Source organism: Coptis chinensis, chromosome 2 (genome assembly GCF_015680905.1).
Source record: "Coptis chinensis isolate HL-2020 chromosome 2, ASM1568090v1, whole genome shotgun sequence".
Lineage (NCBI taxonomy): Eukaryota > Viridiplantae > Streptophyta > Magnoliopsida > Ranunculales > Ranunculaceae > Coptis > Coptis chinensis.
Window position 1 is genome coordinate 75,112,017 of NC_141457.1, and position 17,535 is coordinate 75,129,551.

The 17,535-nt window shown below is 37.6% G+C and overlaps 1 protein-coding gene, 1 long non-coding RNA gene and 1 pseudogene across 17 annotated transcripts; 1 reads left to right on the plus strand and 2 right to left on the minus strand.

The window, feature by feature from the left end:
* The first annotated feature begins 3,685 nt into the window (after positions 1-3,685).
* On the plus strand, positions 3,686-8,965 carry LOC147517838 (RNA exonuclease 4-like). Of its 2 annotated transcripts, XM_086589910.1 has the most exons (5): positions 3,686-3,848; positions 4,089-4,318; positions 4,427-4,633; positions 5,179-5,259; positions 8,513-8,965. In XM_086589910.1, exons 1-5 carry the CDS (start codon positions 3,774-3,776, stop codon positions 8,772-8,774), a joined length of 855 nt encoding a protein of 284 aa, XP_086446036.1. In that variant the 5' UTR covers positions 3,686-3,773; the 3' UTR covers positions 8,775-8,965. The 2 variants fall into 2 exon arrangements, with proteins under 2 accessions (XP_086446036.1, XP_086446037.1); XM_086589911.1 differs by lacking the exon at positions 5,179-5,259.
* On the minus strand, positions 6,289-7,756 carry LOC147517839 (cell division cycle 5-like protein pseudogene; annotated as a pseudogene).
* An 810-nt stretch (positions 8,966-9,775) lies between the features above and the next one.
* LOC147517840 (uncharacterized) lies at positions 9,776-14,430 on the minus strand. 15 transcript variants are annotated; one of them, XR_015211577.1, is made up of 12 exons: positions 14,103-14,423; positions 13,889-13,916; positions 13,557-13,735; positions 13,390-13,467; positions 13,023-13,282; positions 12,691-12,865; positions 12,459-12,529; positions 12,034-12,292; positions 11,715-11,929; positions 10,398-11,642; positions 10,162-10,250; positions 9,776-10,003 (listed from the first exon to the last, which is right to left on the minus strand). It is a non-coding gene; the product is annotated as an uncharacterized LOC147517840 (long non-coding RNA). The 15 variants fall into 15 exon arrangements; XR_015211579.1 differs by having other exon boundaries at positions 12,687-12,865; XR_015211576.1 differs by having other exon boundaries at positions 12,034-12,299; positions 12,687-12,865.
* Positions 14,431-17,535: the final 3,105 nt, after the last annotated feature.

Consider the following 17,535-nt stretch of genomic DNA (forward strand, 5'->3'; position numbering starts at 1 on the left):
GATCAAATCAGATATGGTTAACGTCAAAACTATACAATATTATCAAATTTAAAACTGAGAATTGAGAATTATCATGTAGTTACAGAAAGTATTACATGCTTGAATCTGTCGTTCACATTAGCCCTTTCGACCTCACACATGATTTAGCTCTGGATGATTAAATTCAGTTCAAGCAAAGTTTGTGCAGATTGGAGAACGATGGGCCTTCTGTTACTTCTGCTTTCCTTGTTGACAATATCCGGTCTTGGGCATTCATAATCTGGACAAGTAGAAGTTCTTAACCAATTCCAACATGAGGCAACACTTGCAGCTATCTGCTGCACCAACATAATAAGAGGATAACACAACCAAGTTAGTTTTTAGGACACCGAGAATTGGTTGTGCGAAGAAAATAGAGGACGTACAAGTCAGAAGAGTACCTGAACTAACTTCTTTTTCAAATGTTAGCCTTCTCCAGCTGGATCATCCATTTGTGCAATGTCTTTCAATCACTCGAAATATGATGACCCTTAGACATCACAGAAGAGATCTCACTTCAAGGTAAAAGAATTGTGCAGCTAGGAAGTATCCAGTAAGGAATCTTTGGAATTTAAGTCTATAATAGTGTGAACAGTGCAAACAGATTTTCGACAAATACCTTTCTCACCTGTTGTAGAAGTCATATGTGAGAAATCTTGCAACAGTCCTCTCCGGTGTGCTTTTTACATCGTCATATGCAGTTCAGGATGATATCTACTGATTTTAAAAGTGCACTCTGGTAAAACTCTCAGGTTCTTGCAGTTCCGAATTTCAAACCATTTTAGTGTAATTACATGTTGTAGCCCCACTGGCAAAGCTGTCGACTTTGGCAAACAGCTGAATATAAGCTCTGTAAGGGAAATGAGATGCTGAAATTGCACGGCTGATATCTCCAACTCTGGACAGTCTTTCAGTTCCAATGTCTGGAGTGCTGTTAACTGTGGCAGCGACTGGGGCAGAAGAGTTAGCATTGATAATCCTTCAATCATTAGCCATGTTACCGCTGGGAGCTTTTCTAATCCCTTTGGAAGAGAATCCAATTTTCCACAACACTCAATGTACAACGTTCTTCAGTCCTTGACCAACAAAGTACGCAGAGAAGTAAGGTTTCACAGCAATTGCGTTAGAAAAACATCTAATGACTTTCCGCAAATTTCAAGCGAAAGAAGATGAGGGAGGTTCTTTACCAAACTCAGTGTAGCCTCATTGCATGATATTAGTGCGAATAGCTTGCCTGCATGTATGTTAAGACAACATCATTGGGATAGATCATAGTTTGAGTTAACAACTAACGTCACTGAGTCAGGAGTAGGTTGTCAATCACGACCTTGGAATCCTCAAGTTTGGTCTCCTGGCTGCTCACCTGCACCTCAGTCGCCTTGCACAGGTCCTCAGCTTCATGAAGTTTGGCCTTCAAGGACGACACCTCCCCCCCCTCTCAAACTGATGCCGTCAGCCTCAAAAGCGTCCCTCTCCTGGGTGAGGTTCCCCCACTCGTTTATCCTGACATTCCTCGCCTCCATGAACTGATTCCTCAAGGCATCAATATTATTGACCTTGTTTTGATAAGCTTTGGTTGGTTCTCCTATGTCCTGAGTACCGCTACCACCTCTAAACAGCCGGCTTTACCTCAGCTCTCCTCAACCTTCTACAGGGTCTCACTCCAGACCTCGACCTTTGGAAAAGCTTGCCAGTAGAAGTGAAAGAGAGGCCGACCTATATCCGAGAAGAAAAGAAGAAGGTCAATTAAGAACAAGAAACCCAAGGAGTCTAAAAGACGAGGCTTACCCATAACAGGTGCTTCCCAGTAACCCTTCGGATGGCTTGGGTATTGGAAGGGTGTTACTTATTTTTCTTTCCTTGATGATGATTTTAGGTCTTAGACAATTCCTTATTCTTTAATCTGAATAAGTAAAGGAAACATGTTGAAGAAGTTGTGAATCAATAAGATGTCGACTTCCCAAGTATCTTCCTTGTTTCTAACATGAGACAACAGTTATAGGTTATTTGCAGCACCAACATAGTAAGAGGATAATAGAACCCAGTTAGGTTTTAGGATGTCCAGTGTTGGTTAGGAGAAGAAAATAGATGGGATAAGAGTATAAGACTACCTGAACAACTGCTTTTTCAAATGGTGGCCTTTCCCAGCTGGATCAATTATTTCCGCAGTGTTTGTCACTTTGTTCCAATCCTCGACATCCTCACTCCATACATCATGACAAGGGATGCCAGATCAGGTCATGCATCTTACACGCTTTTATAGTACCATACTCATCTTTCAGAATGTCTTGGAAGATGGATTGTCGCAATAATTCATTGAAAATCTTCTCACCAATTTCTTCGAGCTCCATCCTTCTACAAGCTTGAACCAAGTCGTTTGCTATCCATAGACAAATTAGCTCGTCTCTCTTTATATGATGATCTTTGGGAAATATGGAGCAATAGGCATAGCATTGCTTCAAATTTGATGGCAAATAGTTATAACTTATTTTCAAGGTAGGGAATATAGTTTTTTCTCCATGTTCTCCCAAGTCACATAACTTACTGTCCCTTACAGCTTCCCACTTTTCCTTTCTTTCATCGCGTAACAAACCTCCCACTGCCTTCATAGCAAGAGGCACATCGTCACGCTTGTGGACAATCTCCAAGCCGATTTTTACTAGATTTGGAGTCTCATCATTTCCTATATAAAATGCATGTTGTTTGAACAGAGACAAACAAAAACTTTTAAAGAGAGAATTTAGAAGTATTGTTGAGTTGATTGTACATGTGATAGAATCTGTTATTACTGTTTGGTGCCTAAGAGAATCTACTACAGGCTGGAGGCGAGTGGTCACAATAATCGAACTTCCTTTCTCCCCGCATAATAGTAGGCATTTCACTTTGTTCCAATCCTCGACATCCTCACTCCAGACATCATCCACCATGAGAAATTTCTTCCCTTTCAACAATTCTCTAGAGGCATAGGATCACAGGGTTAGTTGGTTAAAGACTCTGTGATCAGTTTTGTATAAACGGTTTACAAAGCTGATCACACCTTTTGCCAACCAAACCTCATTTATTTATAACAGTAATTGAAATGTATAAACTATAAACAAGTGTGTTCCACCTCTAGTTTGCTAATAAATAGTTCCATGGTAGTGACCTTACTCTCACATATTGACAGGTACAAATGTTCAGCGTGCTACAAGTTGTACAACAAGAAGGAGCATCTTGTTGAACATATGAAGGACTCGTATCACTTAGTTCATCAGCCCAAGTGCGGGGTCTGTAAATCATTCGAGTCATTGAGAGAACACCTTATAGGTAAGCACACACTATCCAATCAATACCATGTAGCTTAATTATTTGAAACATATTTACATGGTTTTCAAAAAGTAGTCTTGTATATTACAAAAAAGTTCTACAGATGAGCCGATGGTTCAAAATATGAATGTCAGGTGTCTGCACATCTCTTAACCAGTGTTAATCATAATAATTATATCCAGCACATATTGGTTACTGGTGACGGTAACTAGAGATATTGTTAATCGGTCATAACTAGTCTAAAAAAGAAAAGAAAAGAAAAATAGATATTGTGGTTTTAGCAGTAGGTGTAGATTTAAACCATTATTTCAACAATTATTACTTCTATTATTACATTTATCATACTTGTTCTTGACTTGCATTTTTGTTCCTCTCTCCTGTTTCATCAAGGTCCACTGCCCAAATCCAGTTGCGCACAGATCTTTTCGACCCAAGGCTGTAACCTGTGCATGAACATTTTAGATTGCTCTGACGCTTTGAGTGCCCACAAAGAAATATGTCGCTTATCTCCGACAATTCCCTTGGTAAATCAACTAATTTGTCAAAATTATGTGGATACCACACATACTTCTTATTTGTTAGTTTTTGTTTTTGTTTTGTCTTCTGTTTGTAAAATGAGTTGGAGAAACATGTGCTGCTATATAGTTGCAAAAGTAGGAGAATTCCTTGAACAGAAGTTTCTGTGGCTTCCTGGATAATTGCTATTCTTCATATCTACAACATATCCTCTGATCTCTGTACTATTGTTTGCTTTTGAATTTGAGGGTTGCCTACTGGGACCAGCCATAATTCCTTTCATGGAATCCAAAGTGGAAGCTTCAAATTTGGGTGAGGCTAGCCAAGTTCCTAAAGCGATTGCTATAGATTGTGAGATGGTTGGTGGTGGAAGTGATGGAACTCTTGATCTCTGTGCAATTGTATTCCTTATTGATGAAGATGAGAATGTAATCTTCCACGCATATGTGCAGCCTATAATTCCAGTGACCAATTACAGGTATTCTCAGGGTCTCTTTCCTTCTTTGTTCTTAATACGCAATGCTTGTAATCACAAGTTTGGTCAGCTTTTTATTCTGATATGATAGTAGTGCTGTGAAAAACACAGATATGAAATAACAGGCCTAACGGAGGAGCATCTGAGAGATGCAATGCTACTTGAGGAAGTGCAAGTGAGAATTCTTGAGATATTGCAGAATGGAGAGTCTATATCTAGAATGCGGTTCGAAGGTGGAAAGGTTAGAGTATTAGTTGGTCGCAATCTAGAATATGATCATCAGTGCTTGAGAATCTGCTATCCTGATCATCTGTTAAGGTAAAAATGAAACTTCTTCGTTTAAGGAAAGCCACAATGATGTTCCTAGGTTCAGGGTTTTCAATGGATCGGGTCAAAACAAAAAACAGACCCAATTGGATTAGTTAAAAGGTGGATCCATCTTTTAAATTTGAGAACATGATGAAATGAATCTGCGAAAGTAACATATAAAAAACAATTATGTGTAAACTATAAACCAGAGACTGCATTTCAGAGATCATATTTTTATTTTTGTTTGGGCAAAATGAACATTTTGAGCACCAAGCGATTACAAACTCGACCTGTATGAAAATATTATCATTGTATGGACATTTGATTGGTACTGGATGAGACTTATTTCTGAATCAAGCTCATCGGTAAGAGTATAAGACTACGGATTCTAAAAAGTACATTATGAATGTAAGATGTTTCATTTTTGAATTTTCATAATACGGAAGTTACACATTTTAAGTAAATTGTTACAATGTTTCCTGTGCAACTTCAAATGCTGCCTGCTGTTTGCAATTTCTGGAAACATCACTGGGGTTATGTTTTTTTTTTCACAGGGACACTGCCAAGTACCGTCCTTTGATGAAAACAAATGTGGCAAGCCACTCACCAAAGTACCTGACCAAAACATATTTAGGGTAAGCTAAAATTCATATATATATCATACTTCTCGGTATTTTTTATATTTATTTAATTATTTACTTTTTGGTTTTTGTTGTTGTTGTTGTTGTTAGTCCCGCCTGTTTGTGTTTTGTCATTAATATTGTATTTAGACACAGTTGTGGTGTAAAAGTTCACAAATTCAAAAAAAGGGTATTTGATGGGAGAGGTTTCTCCTTGGGGCAAAATAATACTCTAAGCCTGAAGGCATAGGATGCTTGATGCTGGGAGAGATAATCTATATAGGTATAGGATGCTAGATGCCAGAAGGGAGAAACTGCATGTAATAGTGAAAATCTTGTAGAGCCTGAAAAACACTCCGCACTTCGACAGGTCAATCAGGTCTGGGGAAAGACCCCACCACCCACCAATACTGTCCCGATTTCGCCACTTTGCTCTGCCTCATGGTATGGGGTTTTTTCTTAAAACGCTTTGGCACTAGTTGGGGTCTTCAATCACTTATTTATTATGTTCTCCAACTTGGACAATGTGGGATTAATTTTGTTCCACACAAATCACATGGGGTCTTTAAATCACTTATATGTTATGTGATGTTCTCAAACGTCCTCACGTCCCCAATAAAGCTAACCGCGGTTAAGATTAAGGGTAATTTTGACTTAACCCCTCACAGATGGGTAGCGGTTTGACTAAACCCCCCATTTTTAAAATCATTTGAGTTTGCCCCCCACTCCGTCAATTTTGTGTGTAACAGACGTTAATATTTTAGCTATTGACCATTTTACCCTTATGAAATAGATGTTGCATTGCCCCCTACATTAACACGTTAAACCTAGCTTTGCGAAAACCCCCCAAACGTTGCCATTATTTAATTCTTGCACTCTCTCTCTTGTATTTTACCTATTGACCATTTTGCCCTTTTTGACAAATTAAGTTTTTTTTTTTTTTTTTTTTTCCTTTAGTTAAAACAAATTAAGAGGTTTACTATTAGTTAGTGTAAACCCCCCAAACGTCAATATGATATTTGCATAAACCCCCCAATTTTTTAGTTAACAGTAAACAATTCTAGGAGTAAGACCAGATGAAGGTGTCATGCCACTTCTAGGAGTAAGACCCGTGGCTCGAGGAGTCAATAAAGGAGTAGCCATTGGGTTAGGTGTCTGTATTTCTCTTTTCCTAGGAGTGACACCGGAAAAATCTGAAGGATGCAACTCGGATTGTCACCGCCTAACAATGGTGTTTGTGATTCTCTCAATCTTGCAAGGTTTTCCGCTTCCATCATAATTGCATCGGCCTTACCACCCGGTGTGCGTTGTGGAGTTCGAAATGGTGTCCTCCCCTCGTCTTGGAGTTTGTGCATAGTTGGCAAGAGAAGAGCACGTGTAGCACCACTTCCTTCAGGACATTTCCTCGCTTCACGAAACAAGATCGCTAGCATAACCCATCTTTGCGATTTCTTCCAATTCATGATCCGAGATCTGCGATCTTTGGAAGCATCGGTTTCGATCTCTTCCTAATCTGTTTCCGGATCATTTAACTTGTTAACCCGCAAGATGGATGATGGGGCATCCCGCCTTTGAGCAATTTTGTTATTGGCAACATCTTGCCTTCTTAGCCGAGCTTCAACATCAACCCTTCTTTTCCGCTTCGAGCTCTTCAATGGTTGGCCGGAAACTTTGGTCGTTCCACTACTCTCTCCTCATCGGCAACATCGAAGAAACACGGTGGAGGCTTTTTTTCAAAAGGGATCTTTAATTATAGTCTATCCCCTTCCTTTTTTCTCTTTCTGCACTTTTGTTATCAATTCCGGTGCCTTTAAGTTCTCTCCCGCTTCCGCAGAGACGCATGCCTCCTTGCTTCTTCAAGCTATTTCTCCCCGGCTTTTTCTTTTTGGCTTTCTTTCCACGGTGTTAGCCAACCGAGCCCGAGCTTGAGAAAGCATTTCTTTCTCATCCTCATCCATGTCAGCGGGATCGGACGTCGCGGGTTTAGATTCGGGTTGGGATCAATCTCTCGTGACGCAACTTCCTTGGGTCATCATTTGGCTCATAGTTTTCTTCCTTGACACACGCAAAGATCGACAAGTTTCTCATACCGCTCAAGGCACGTGAAGGAGTCCGCCAACGATAGAGCAATCGTCCGCCATTGTGTGGGCATGAGTTTAGCAAGATGGAGCGGTTTCTCATCTTCTTCTCTTGTCCACTCGGTCTAAACAAACAATAAACATAACTAATTGGTAAACCCTAGATTTGAAAATTATTAAAACAAATGAAAAAGAAACTTACTTTTTAATAGAAGGATCAAGCCATTCATACCAACGAGCTTTACATTGCTTTAGCGGATTTACTGAACAAGTAGAGATGAAATTCTAGCCCATTGATTTTTCCCATATTTCATAACAGCTGCTTTTAATATCTCATCTTCCGTGTTTTTCCAAACACCTCCCTTTATCATTATCCTCATTTTCCCCTAATTTTTTTTTTTTATCTTCAAATCTGTAATCGATGGGGTTTCTTGTCTAGGGTTTCAAATAGCATATTGACGTTTGGGGGGGTTTACACTAACTAATAGTAAACATCTTAATTTGTTTTAACGGAAAAAAAAAAAAAAAAACCCTTAATTTGTCAGAAAGGGCAAAATGGTCAATAGGTAAAATACGAGAGAGAGAGAGAGTGCAAAAATTAAATAATGGCAACGTTTGGGGGGTTTTCGCAAAGCTAGGTTTAACGTGTTAATATGGAGGCAATGCAACATCTATTTCATAAGGGTAAAATGGTCAATAGCTAAAATACCAACGTCTGTTACACACAAAATTGACGGAGTGGGGGGCAAACTCAAATGATTTTAAAAATAGGGGGTTTAGTCAAACTGCTACCCATCTGTGGGGGGTTAAGTCAAAATTCCCCTAAGATTAAATATCAAGAATATCTAAAGCACAATGAACAGATAACCTTGTTATGAGGTTTATGTTATCAAATATGCTGGCAGATACAAACATATTCCATGGATAGAAAAAAAGATACAAACATATTCCAAAAACTCCATTTATTACAGACCTGGGCATAATCTAGATCAGACGTCCTTGCATTTTGTTATGAAGTTTTTTTCCAATTTACTTTTGAATACTACCTAGTTGCTTGCTCTACCAGGTCTAAATATTGACTGATTGCTATCTTCAGAAAGAAAGTGGCATTCAAAAATTTACTGATGTGGAAGTTATATTGTGCTAAGAGTTAGTAGCTTATCCAACAACTGCTACTGTTCACTTCACAGGTATGAAATTCAGTTAGGGATGCATGACCCCTATGAGGATTGTGTGGCTGCAATGAGGCTTTACAAAAGAATGCGTGCTCAAAATCATCCAGTAGAGGAATTCACTACATCAACTGTGGCTCATTCTACTTGCTGTTCCACAATCTATGATTCCTTGAAACCTAAGGAGCTAGAGGGGATGTGCTCAGAAGACCTTTTAAAGATTTCTAAACCAAAGTACAGGTGCTGGTGTCTGGATTCAAAGCCAAACTTGGAGTCTTGATTTAACAATTATCCACGTCAATGATACTGTGGATGCATTTCCTTTGGCCAAAAGTTTAGGTTGAAATAGATAGAATGGTCATACAAACTCTAGATTTTATTACAAAAGTTATGTTTTTTAGATTCTCTAGTGGTTCTTTAGATCCCGATGTACTAACTCAATGAATCCGGTCAATATTTTTTTCTTGGTTTTGCTAGTACTCTCTCTTTCAAGCAAGGAATTTGCATTGTATTCACACCTTGTATGTGTGATTAGTGACTACTTTTATCTGTATTATGTTCATTAAACTGAATGAGAACAAAACTGGTTAATGAACAACTTCTTAACACAATTAGAAATCAAGTTGTTTTATCGGCAAAGTAGAAGGCTGAAACTATGACTGACACAAATTCCGCGAGCACGGTTTAGAAATCAGAACAACTTTCAAACTACAGTGTGTGTCAGGTTGCACAATGAAACTTTCAAACTACTGCCCTTTCCATTAATGCATGGCTCGACTTTTGGCTCTCCATTTTCTTCAATTTCCTTCCTGCAATTTGGATCTCCTTCTAAGTTGTTTAAAGTTCAAACAGTAAAATTGATTCCCGGCCTAGAAAATACTATAACTATTTTTTGTATGTAAGATAAATAAAATTAAAAAAGGATTCGTAAGAGAAATGTAAGCTCTAAATCTCTAATGCTGGACTATTAAAAAACAAAGGAAAAGAGTGGATATTCGTGAACGTAAGGATTGTAAGCTATATTTTCTTCTTTATTAGAAAACAGAAAAGAATAAATTGACTTACTTTTGTGTTGTAGCACTAGGAACTAGAAACTTAATGGCTTCTCACGTTCAAATTTAATTTATGTATTTTATTGGTAAAACATTAAATTTCATATTATAGTACTAATTTATGTAAAAATATGTTTGCACCTTTTAGCTAAAAACATATGAAAATGAACACAACATGCCACTAGTTATAGCGATCAAATCAGATATGGTTAACGTCAAAACTATACAATAATATCAAAATTTAAAACTGAGAATTGAGAATTATCATGTAGTTACAGCAAGTATTACATGCTTGAATCTGTCGCTCACACTACCCCTTTCGACCTCACACATGATTTAGCTCTGGATGATTAAATTCAGTTCAAGCAAAGTTTGTGGAGATTGGAGAATGATGGGCCTTCTGTTACTTCTGCTTTCAATTCCATGTTGACGATATTCAGTCTTGGACATTCATAATCTGGACACGTAGAGGAGCAAGTAGAAGAAGTTCTTAATCAATTCCAACATAAGGCAACACTTGCAACACAATATGAGGATAACACAACCCAGTTAGTTTTTAGGACACGGAGTTGGTTGTGAGAAAAAACATAGAGGACGTACAAGTCATAACAGTACCTGAACTAAATACTTTTTCAAATGTTAGCCTTCTCCAGCTGGATCATCCATTTGTGCAATGTCTTTCAATCACTCGAACTATGAAGACCCTGAGACATCACAGAAGAGATCTCACTTCAAGGTAAAAGAATTGAGCAGCTAGGAAGTATCCAGTAAGGAATCTTTGGAGTTCAAGTCTATAGAAAAGTGTGAACAGTGCAGACAGGTTTTGGACAAATACCTTTCTCAGTTCTCACCTGTTGTAGAAGTCATATGTGGAAATCTTGCAACAGTCCTCTCCAGTGTGCTTTTTACATCGTCTATGCAACTCAGGATGACAACTACTGATTTTAAAACTGCACTCTGGTAAAACTCTCAGGTTCTTGCAGTCCTGAATTTCAAACCTTTTTACTGTAATTTACGTGTTGTAGGTTTGTAGCCCCTCTGGAAAAGCTGTCAACTTAGGCAAACAGCTGAATATACGCTCTGTAAGGGAAATGAGATTCTGAAATTGCACGGCTGATATCTCCAACTCTGGACAGTCTTTGAGTTCCAATGTCTGGGGGCTGTTAAATGTGGCAGCAACTGGGGCAGAGAAGTTAGCACCGGTAGTCTTTCAATCGTTAGCCATGTTACCACTGGGAGCTTTTCTAATCCCTTTGGAAGAGAATCCAATTTTCCACAATGCTTGATGTACAACGTTCTTCACAGTCCTTGACCAACAAAGTGCGTAGAGAAGGTTTCACAGCAATTGTGTTGGAAAAACATCTAATGACTTTCCACAAATTTCAAACGAAAGAAGATGAACCAAACTCAGTGTAGCCTCATTGCATGATCTTAGCGTGAATAGCTTGCATGCATGTATGTTAAGACAACATCATTGGGACAGATCATAGTTTGAGTTAACAACTAACATCACTGGGTCAGGAGTAGGTTGTCAATCACGACCTTGGAATCCTCAAGTTTGGTCTCCTGGCTGCTCACCTGCACCTCAGCCGCCTTGTGCAGGTCCTCTGCTTCATGGAGTTTGGCATTCAAGGACGACACCTCCCCCCTCAAACTGATGCCGTCAGCCTCAAAAGCGTCCCTCTCCTTCAACGGGTGAGGTTCCCCCACTCATTTATCCTGACATTCCTCGCCTCCATGAACTGATTCCTCAAGGCATCATTATTATTGACCTTGTTTTGATAAGTTTTGGTTGGTTCTCCTACGTACCGAGTAATGCTACCACCTTCTCTAAACGGCCAGCTTTACCTCAGCTCTCCTCATGGGCACCCTTGACTACACGGAGTTCAAACCTCGCTGAGCCAGTGCCCGATAACTCACTCTCCTTTTTCTGCACTTTGTTCTTGTGATCCAAAATCTCCTGAGTCCGGAATCCGGATGGTCTGGTGGGCAATTAGGAAATATTTTTGCTTATTAGCACAGGCCTTCTACAGGGTCTCACTCCAGATCTCGAGCTTCCGGAAAAGCTTGCCAGTAGAAGCGAAAGAGAGGCTGACCTATATCCGAGAAGAAAAGAAGAAGGTCAATTAAGAAGAAAAAACCCAAGGAGTCTGAAAGACGAGGCTTACCCTTAACAGGTGCTTCCCTGTAACCCTTCGAGTGCTTGGGTATTGAAGGGGTGTTACTTCTTCTTTCCTTGATGACGATTTTAGGTCTTGGACAATTCCTTATTCTTAAATCTGAATAAGTAAAGGAAACATGTTGAAGATGTTGTGAATCAATAAGATGTCGACTTCCCAAGTATCTTCCTTGTTTCTAACATGAGACAACAGTTATCGGCTATCTGCAGGACCAACATAGTAAGAGGATAATAGAACCCAGTTTGTTTTTAGGATGTCCAGCGTTGGTTGGGAGAAGAAAATAGATGGGATAAGAGTATAAGACTACCTGAACAAACTGCTTTTTCAAATGGTGGCCTTTCCCAGCTGGATCAATTATTTCTGCAGTGTGTGTCAATTAATCAAACTTGTAAGACCCCGAGACATCACAGAAGAGATCCCACTTCAAAGTAAAAGCATTGTGCAGCGTGCGCGAGGAAGTATCTAGTAAGGAATATTTGGAAGAATCCATAGACAGCAACTCCATGATTGCAAGATTAGATAGCAACTTCAAGTTCCGTTTACTCTGGCATCTTACAATTAAATGCCTAGAGACTTTTCTTTTGAAGAGTTAGAAAAAAGTTACATATAAGTATTTTATGTACAAACGATTGGGATATTAACTTTATTGAGCAGAAAAATATAAGAGTTCCTAGGGAATTTTTTAATTCCGTTTATTTTTAATAAATATCATAAAAAAATGATAATGCATACCTTCTCACGATCACAACAGAGAAACTAAGAAGGATTTGTATCACGCCCAAACATGTAGAGATATACACAATCTGTGATGAAAAGATAAATTAATTAAGATCAGTCATCCAAGTCATTGTATGACCATTTAGGTTTACCAATTTAAGAAAATGCAGATAACGCGATACAAAATCTTAAAAGATATGCGAAGTAGGAGAAGCTAGGAGGGTACAGTTGATTTAGTCTTACTCGCCAAGGAATCAATATGAGAAAAGGAATTATCGACTCTTTGAAATCCTGTGCCAGTCCTTTTCCTTCAGTCCATGAGTAAAGTTCTTGTACCTCGTACTTTCATGCGCTTGAAAGTGCTACTTGGGAACAGTTAACCTGTCTGATCATACTTTTTGTACAGAACCATCTTGCTCAACCTGAAACCATATCAGTGTGTTACAGAAGTTGCCATGTTGATTCAACTCATACAGATATACGAAAACACATGTCAATTAAATGGTATCCGTCTGAGGGGAATATCTTTGTAAACATTCATTATCTAATTATCTAATTGCTTAAAACCATCTTGCTCACCTGAAATGAACCTTACTGTGCAGTGACGCCGCATTTTGTACTCGCATCTGATAAATGAAAACTTTGACTACGCTGTCGAGGAACTCTCGAGGTCACAATTGACACATGATAAGGAGCAATTTTGTTTTTTGACAACTCCAACAGTTCAAGAGTTGATGATCCATTTACAGGCACCTCATCCAACAATGTCGTGTTAGCAGCCTGGTTAGCAGTTAATTGCCGTGTGAAACCTACTCATTCAGAAAATCAGAATTGAGCATCTGCAGAAACAGTACATTTGGGTCAGTGTAAATATCAGCTACCTAGAAGGAAAAAGAAAAACTGGAAGTAGAAGATTTCAGAGAATAGTTGATTCAATTTTACTCACCAGCGAATCAATCAGAAGTGTTATAGAATATAGAATAATCCAATCTGGGAAATCTTGTGCCAGTCCTCTTCGCATTGCCTATACAAAGCAGAATGACAACTACTGACTTCAAAATTGGAAGCGGCGGATAGGTTTTGCAACCAATCAGGTAAAATTTCTAGCCTTACATGTGTATGCAAAAACTCCGCGGATGGATTTCTCCAACTCCGGACAGTCTGATGTCTTGGTGGCTGTTAAATGTGGCACATATTTTAGCTTCAGTAATCCCATGATTGTTTTTGTATTCCCCCTGGAAGGGACGCTTTATCCGTTGCAATGTTATTGCTGTGAGATTTTCTATTTGATTCTTGCATTTTTAAAGCAGACGAAAAGTGTTAGAGAAACCAACTACCATCCGAACATAGGAAACCCTGTGATGAAAAGACAACTTACATAGACCAGTCATCCAAGTCAAGTTTAGTCAATTAAAATAAATGCAAAGAAATTCAGACTCACTCACCAGGAAAGCAATACGAGATGAAGAGTTACTGAAGAAGAAAAAATAAAAATAAAAATAAACAGTTTGTGATGTTATTGACTTGAAAACTTAACTATATGAAATGAAGTTGATTTTTTAAAATAATGGATTCCATGTGTACATAAACTTGAAAGATAAGTTAAAGATATGAGTCTTAAAAAAGAAAATTGGAAGATAAAGTTGCAGTCTCACTCACCAGGGGATCATTGTAGAATTCTGGACTGGAAAAGATGTAAAGTGAAAGTTGAGTAAGGGAAATGAAGTGCTGATGTCGATATCTCCAACTCTGGACAATGACATTTTCAATTCTAATTGTCCAAGAGATGATGGAAACATTGGTAGTGTTAACACGGGGCATTCTTCAATCAGCATAAACTCGAGGCGGGGAAGTTGAAATACTACGGGCCTGTTTGTTCACGAGGAAATGCTAGAGTTGTGGTCCACATTCTCTATAGTTTTTTTTGTTGTTTGTTTGTTCAAGAAAAATTGTTTTTAGTCCAGATATAAAAAATTTAGGAAAAGGAAAGGACAAAAAAAAAACAAGCATAATTTACTTTCTTTTCTACAGTTTAACAAACATACACAATTTTAAAACTGTTTCCATTCCATTCCATAGTAGATCACTTATTTCCTTTCCTTTATATTAGTTAAAATTTAACAAACAAGTCTTTAGTTGTTTATTTGCCCATGGAAAGGAAATGTTGCTTTCTGTGCATAAACAAAATTAGATAAATAGAAATGGAAATGGTTTTGAGTCCGTGCTCCAGACTTAACAAATTTAGGAAAATGAAAGGAAAAAAAAACAGACACAATTTAATTTTCTTTCCACAGTTTACCAAACAGATACAATTTTAAAATTGTTTCCATTCCATTCCATTCTATATATTCCTTTCCATAGCAGACCACTCTTTTCTTTCTTTTCCTTTCCTTTCCATTAGTTAAAGACTTTTAAAGTATTGCTAGCTTTTTTCTCCTTACCTTTCATTGTTGACCTGGATTTATTTTGCACTGAAGACCATCCCTCCAAATTCGGCATATCATAGAGTTCAAGTTGAATTAAATTTGGGAGAGCAGAAGAATCCCCCGTCCAACTAGGAAAGGTCACCCCTGGATACCCATTTAATTCTAAGGATTTTACATTGGGGTAAGGCTAAAGACCTTCCAACACCACTTTGCTGCGGCGAGAATCTACTTTATTATCATCATCAGATGACCACCATAGGAATAATGATCAGTGTCAGCCCTGAGGCAAAGCAACCCAAGCGAATGCTTTGGGCCACCAAACCAAAACAAAAAATAGGGCCACACTATTATCGACATAAAACAATAAACTTTCTAATAAAGAGTCCAGTTACTTGCCACTTATTTAGGACAAAAAATAAACTAACCATATTTAAGAAAAAAAAATAAACACATGCACGATTTCAATTAATCCCTCCACACCTGAGAACCCAACTCTTTATATTAAATTCTTAGGCAATACTTACTCCACTCGTTACAAACAATTAAAAAAAAACAATAAACAATAAACCAACTCACAATTAAAAAACCCAAATTTTTATCTATATCTAAAAAAATAAATAAAATTTTTCTATCAAATAACAAAATCACTCACAATCCCCGATAACCCAACTCCTTATTAAACTATTTGGCAATAATTACCCCACTCCCACTCGTTACAAAAAATTATAAAAAAAAAACAAAAAATACTAAACCAACTCACAATTAAAAAATCCAAACTTTTATCTATATCTAAAAAAACAAATAAAACTCATCTGCCAAATAACAAAATCACTCACAATCCCCGAGAACCCAACTCCTTATTAAACTCTTTGGCAATACTTATCTCACTCGTTACAAACAATTAAAAAAACAAAAAATACTAAACCAACTCACAATTAAAAAACCCAAACTTTTATCTATATCTAAAAAAACAAATAAAACTCTTTTGTCAATTAACAAAATCATTCACAATCCCCGAGAACCCAACTCCATATTAAACTCTTTGACGACAATATTTACCCCACTGGTTACAAACAATTAAAAAAACAAAAAACACTAAACCAACTCACAATTAAAAAACCCAAATTTTTATCTATATCTAAAAAAATAAATAAAACTCATTGGTTCCAAATAACAAAATCACTCACAATCTCCGAGAACCCAACTCCTTATTAAACTCTTTGACAAAACTTACCCCACTTCCACTTGTTACAAACAATTAAAAAAAAATAAAAAACATTAAACCAACTCACAATTAAAAAATCCAAACTTTTATCTATATCTAAAAAAACAAATAAAACTTCTCTACCAAATAACAAAATCACTCACAATCCCTAAAAACCCAACTCTTTATTAAACTCTTTGGCAATACTTACCCCACTCATTACAAACAATTAAAAAAACAAAAAACATTAAGCCAACTCACAATTAAAAAACCCAAATTTTTATCTATATCTAAAAAAACAAATAAAACTCTTCTGTCAAATAACAAAATCACTTCACTCGCTCTCTCTTGGATTATATTGAATAACACAAGTTTAAAAAAAAAAATTGATAACATTAACGCATATAAGGCCGTATTCTATTGTCTTGCTTTAGACCACCAAAATATCAGGGCCGACACTGATAATGATGAAATGTCTTTCTTGCTCCTCAAGTCGGCTGATTGAACTTCTTCAAAAAAATTCACATGCTCCAACCTTCTGATCTCCAATTGGCCTTTGATATGGTTTAATCCGTGCAACTCTTGGATATCTGCTCCTTCACCACCTAGACTTATAAGGAAGGCATCTAAGCCATAGAGACAAGTCAATTGGGCAATCCCCACTGGCAAGTGGCTGAACTTACACCAAATTACATTCAGAGTGTAGATTTTTCAAAAGACAAATAGATTTAGGTAATGATTCGATGGAAGTTCCCCAAAGGAAGGGACCTCAAATTTTCCAAGTTGCCTATTGAGAGTGGCAATGTTGTAAGTTTGCCACAATCATTTAAATTTAAATTGCACAAGTTTTTTAGGCTTCCGGTGGTTTCTGGTAAGGATGGGATACAAGTTCGAGAAAGGTTGAGATGACTCAAGTGTTCCAAGTTGCCAATTGAGCTTGGTAGTGTTAAGAATTTATAATTGAAAGATAAATTCAAAGTATGCAAATTTGTTAGGCAACCAATGGATTCTGCTAAAAATGGAATTTGAGTGGAAGAAAGATCAAGATACCTCAATTTTCCCAAGTTGCCTATTGACAATGGTAGAGCTGTAAATTCGTGATTTCCATGTAAATCTAACACCCGCAAATTTTGAAGGCGAGCAAAGGATTTAGGTAAAGACGTAATCGCTCCATGTAAGTGAAATGAGGCGGTAGAAAGGTTGAGGTGTCATAATCGTTCCACGTTGCCCATTAAGACGGGCAAATTTCGAAAGATTTGGGTAATGATGTAATACCAGTACTAGTGTACCACAAAGATTGAGGTACCTCAGGTGTTTCAAATGGCCTATTGAATCCAGTAGAGTTTTAACATCGTTTACACCACTCATATTCAACACTCATAGGCTTTTAAATTGCTTAAAGATGGATGGAAAGTTGGATGGCAATGGATTAAAGGCAAAAATATTTGAGAATGTGATAAAT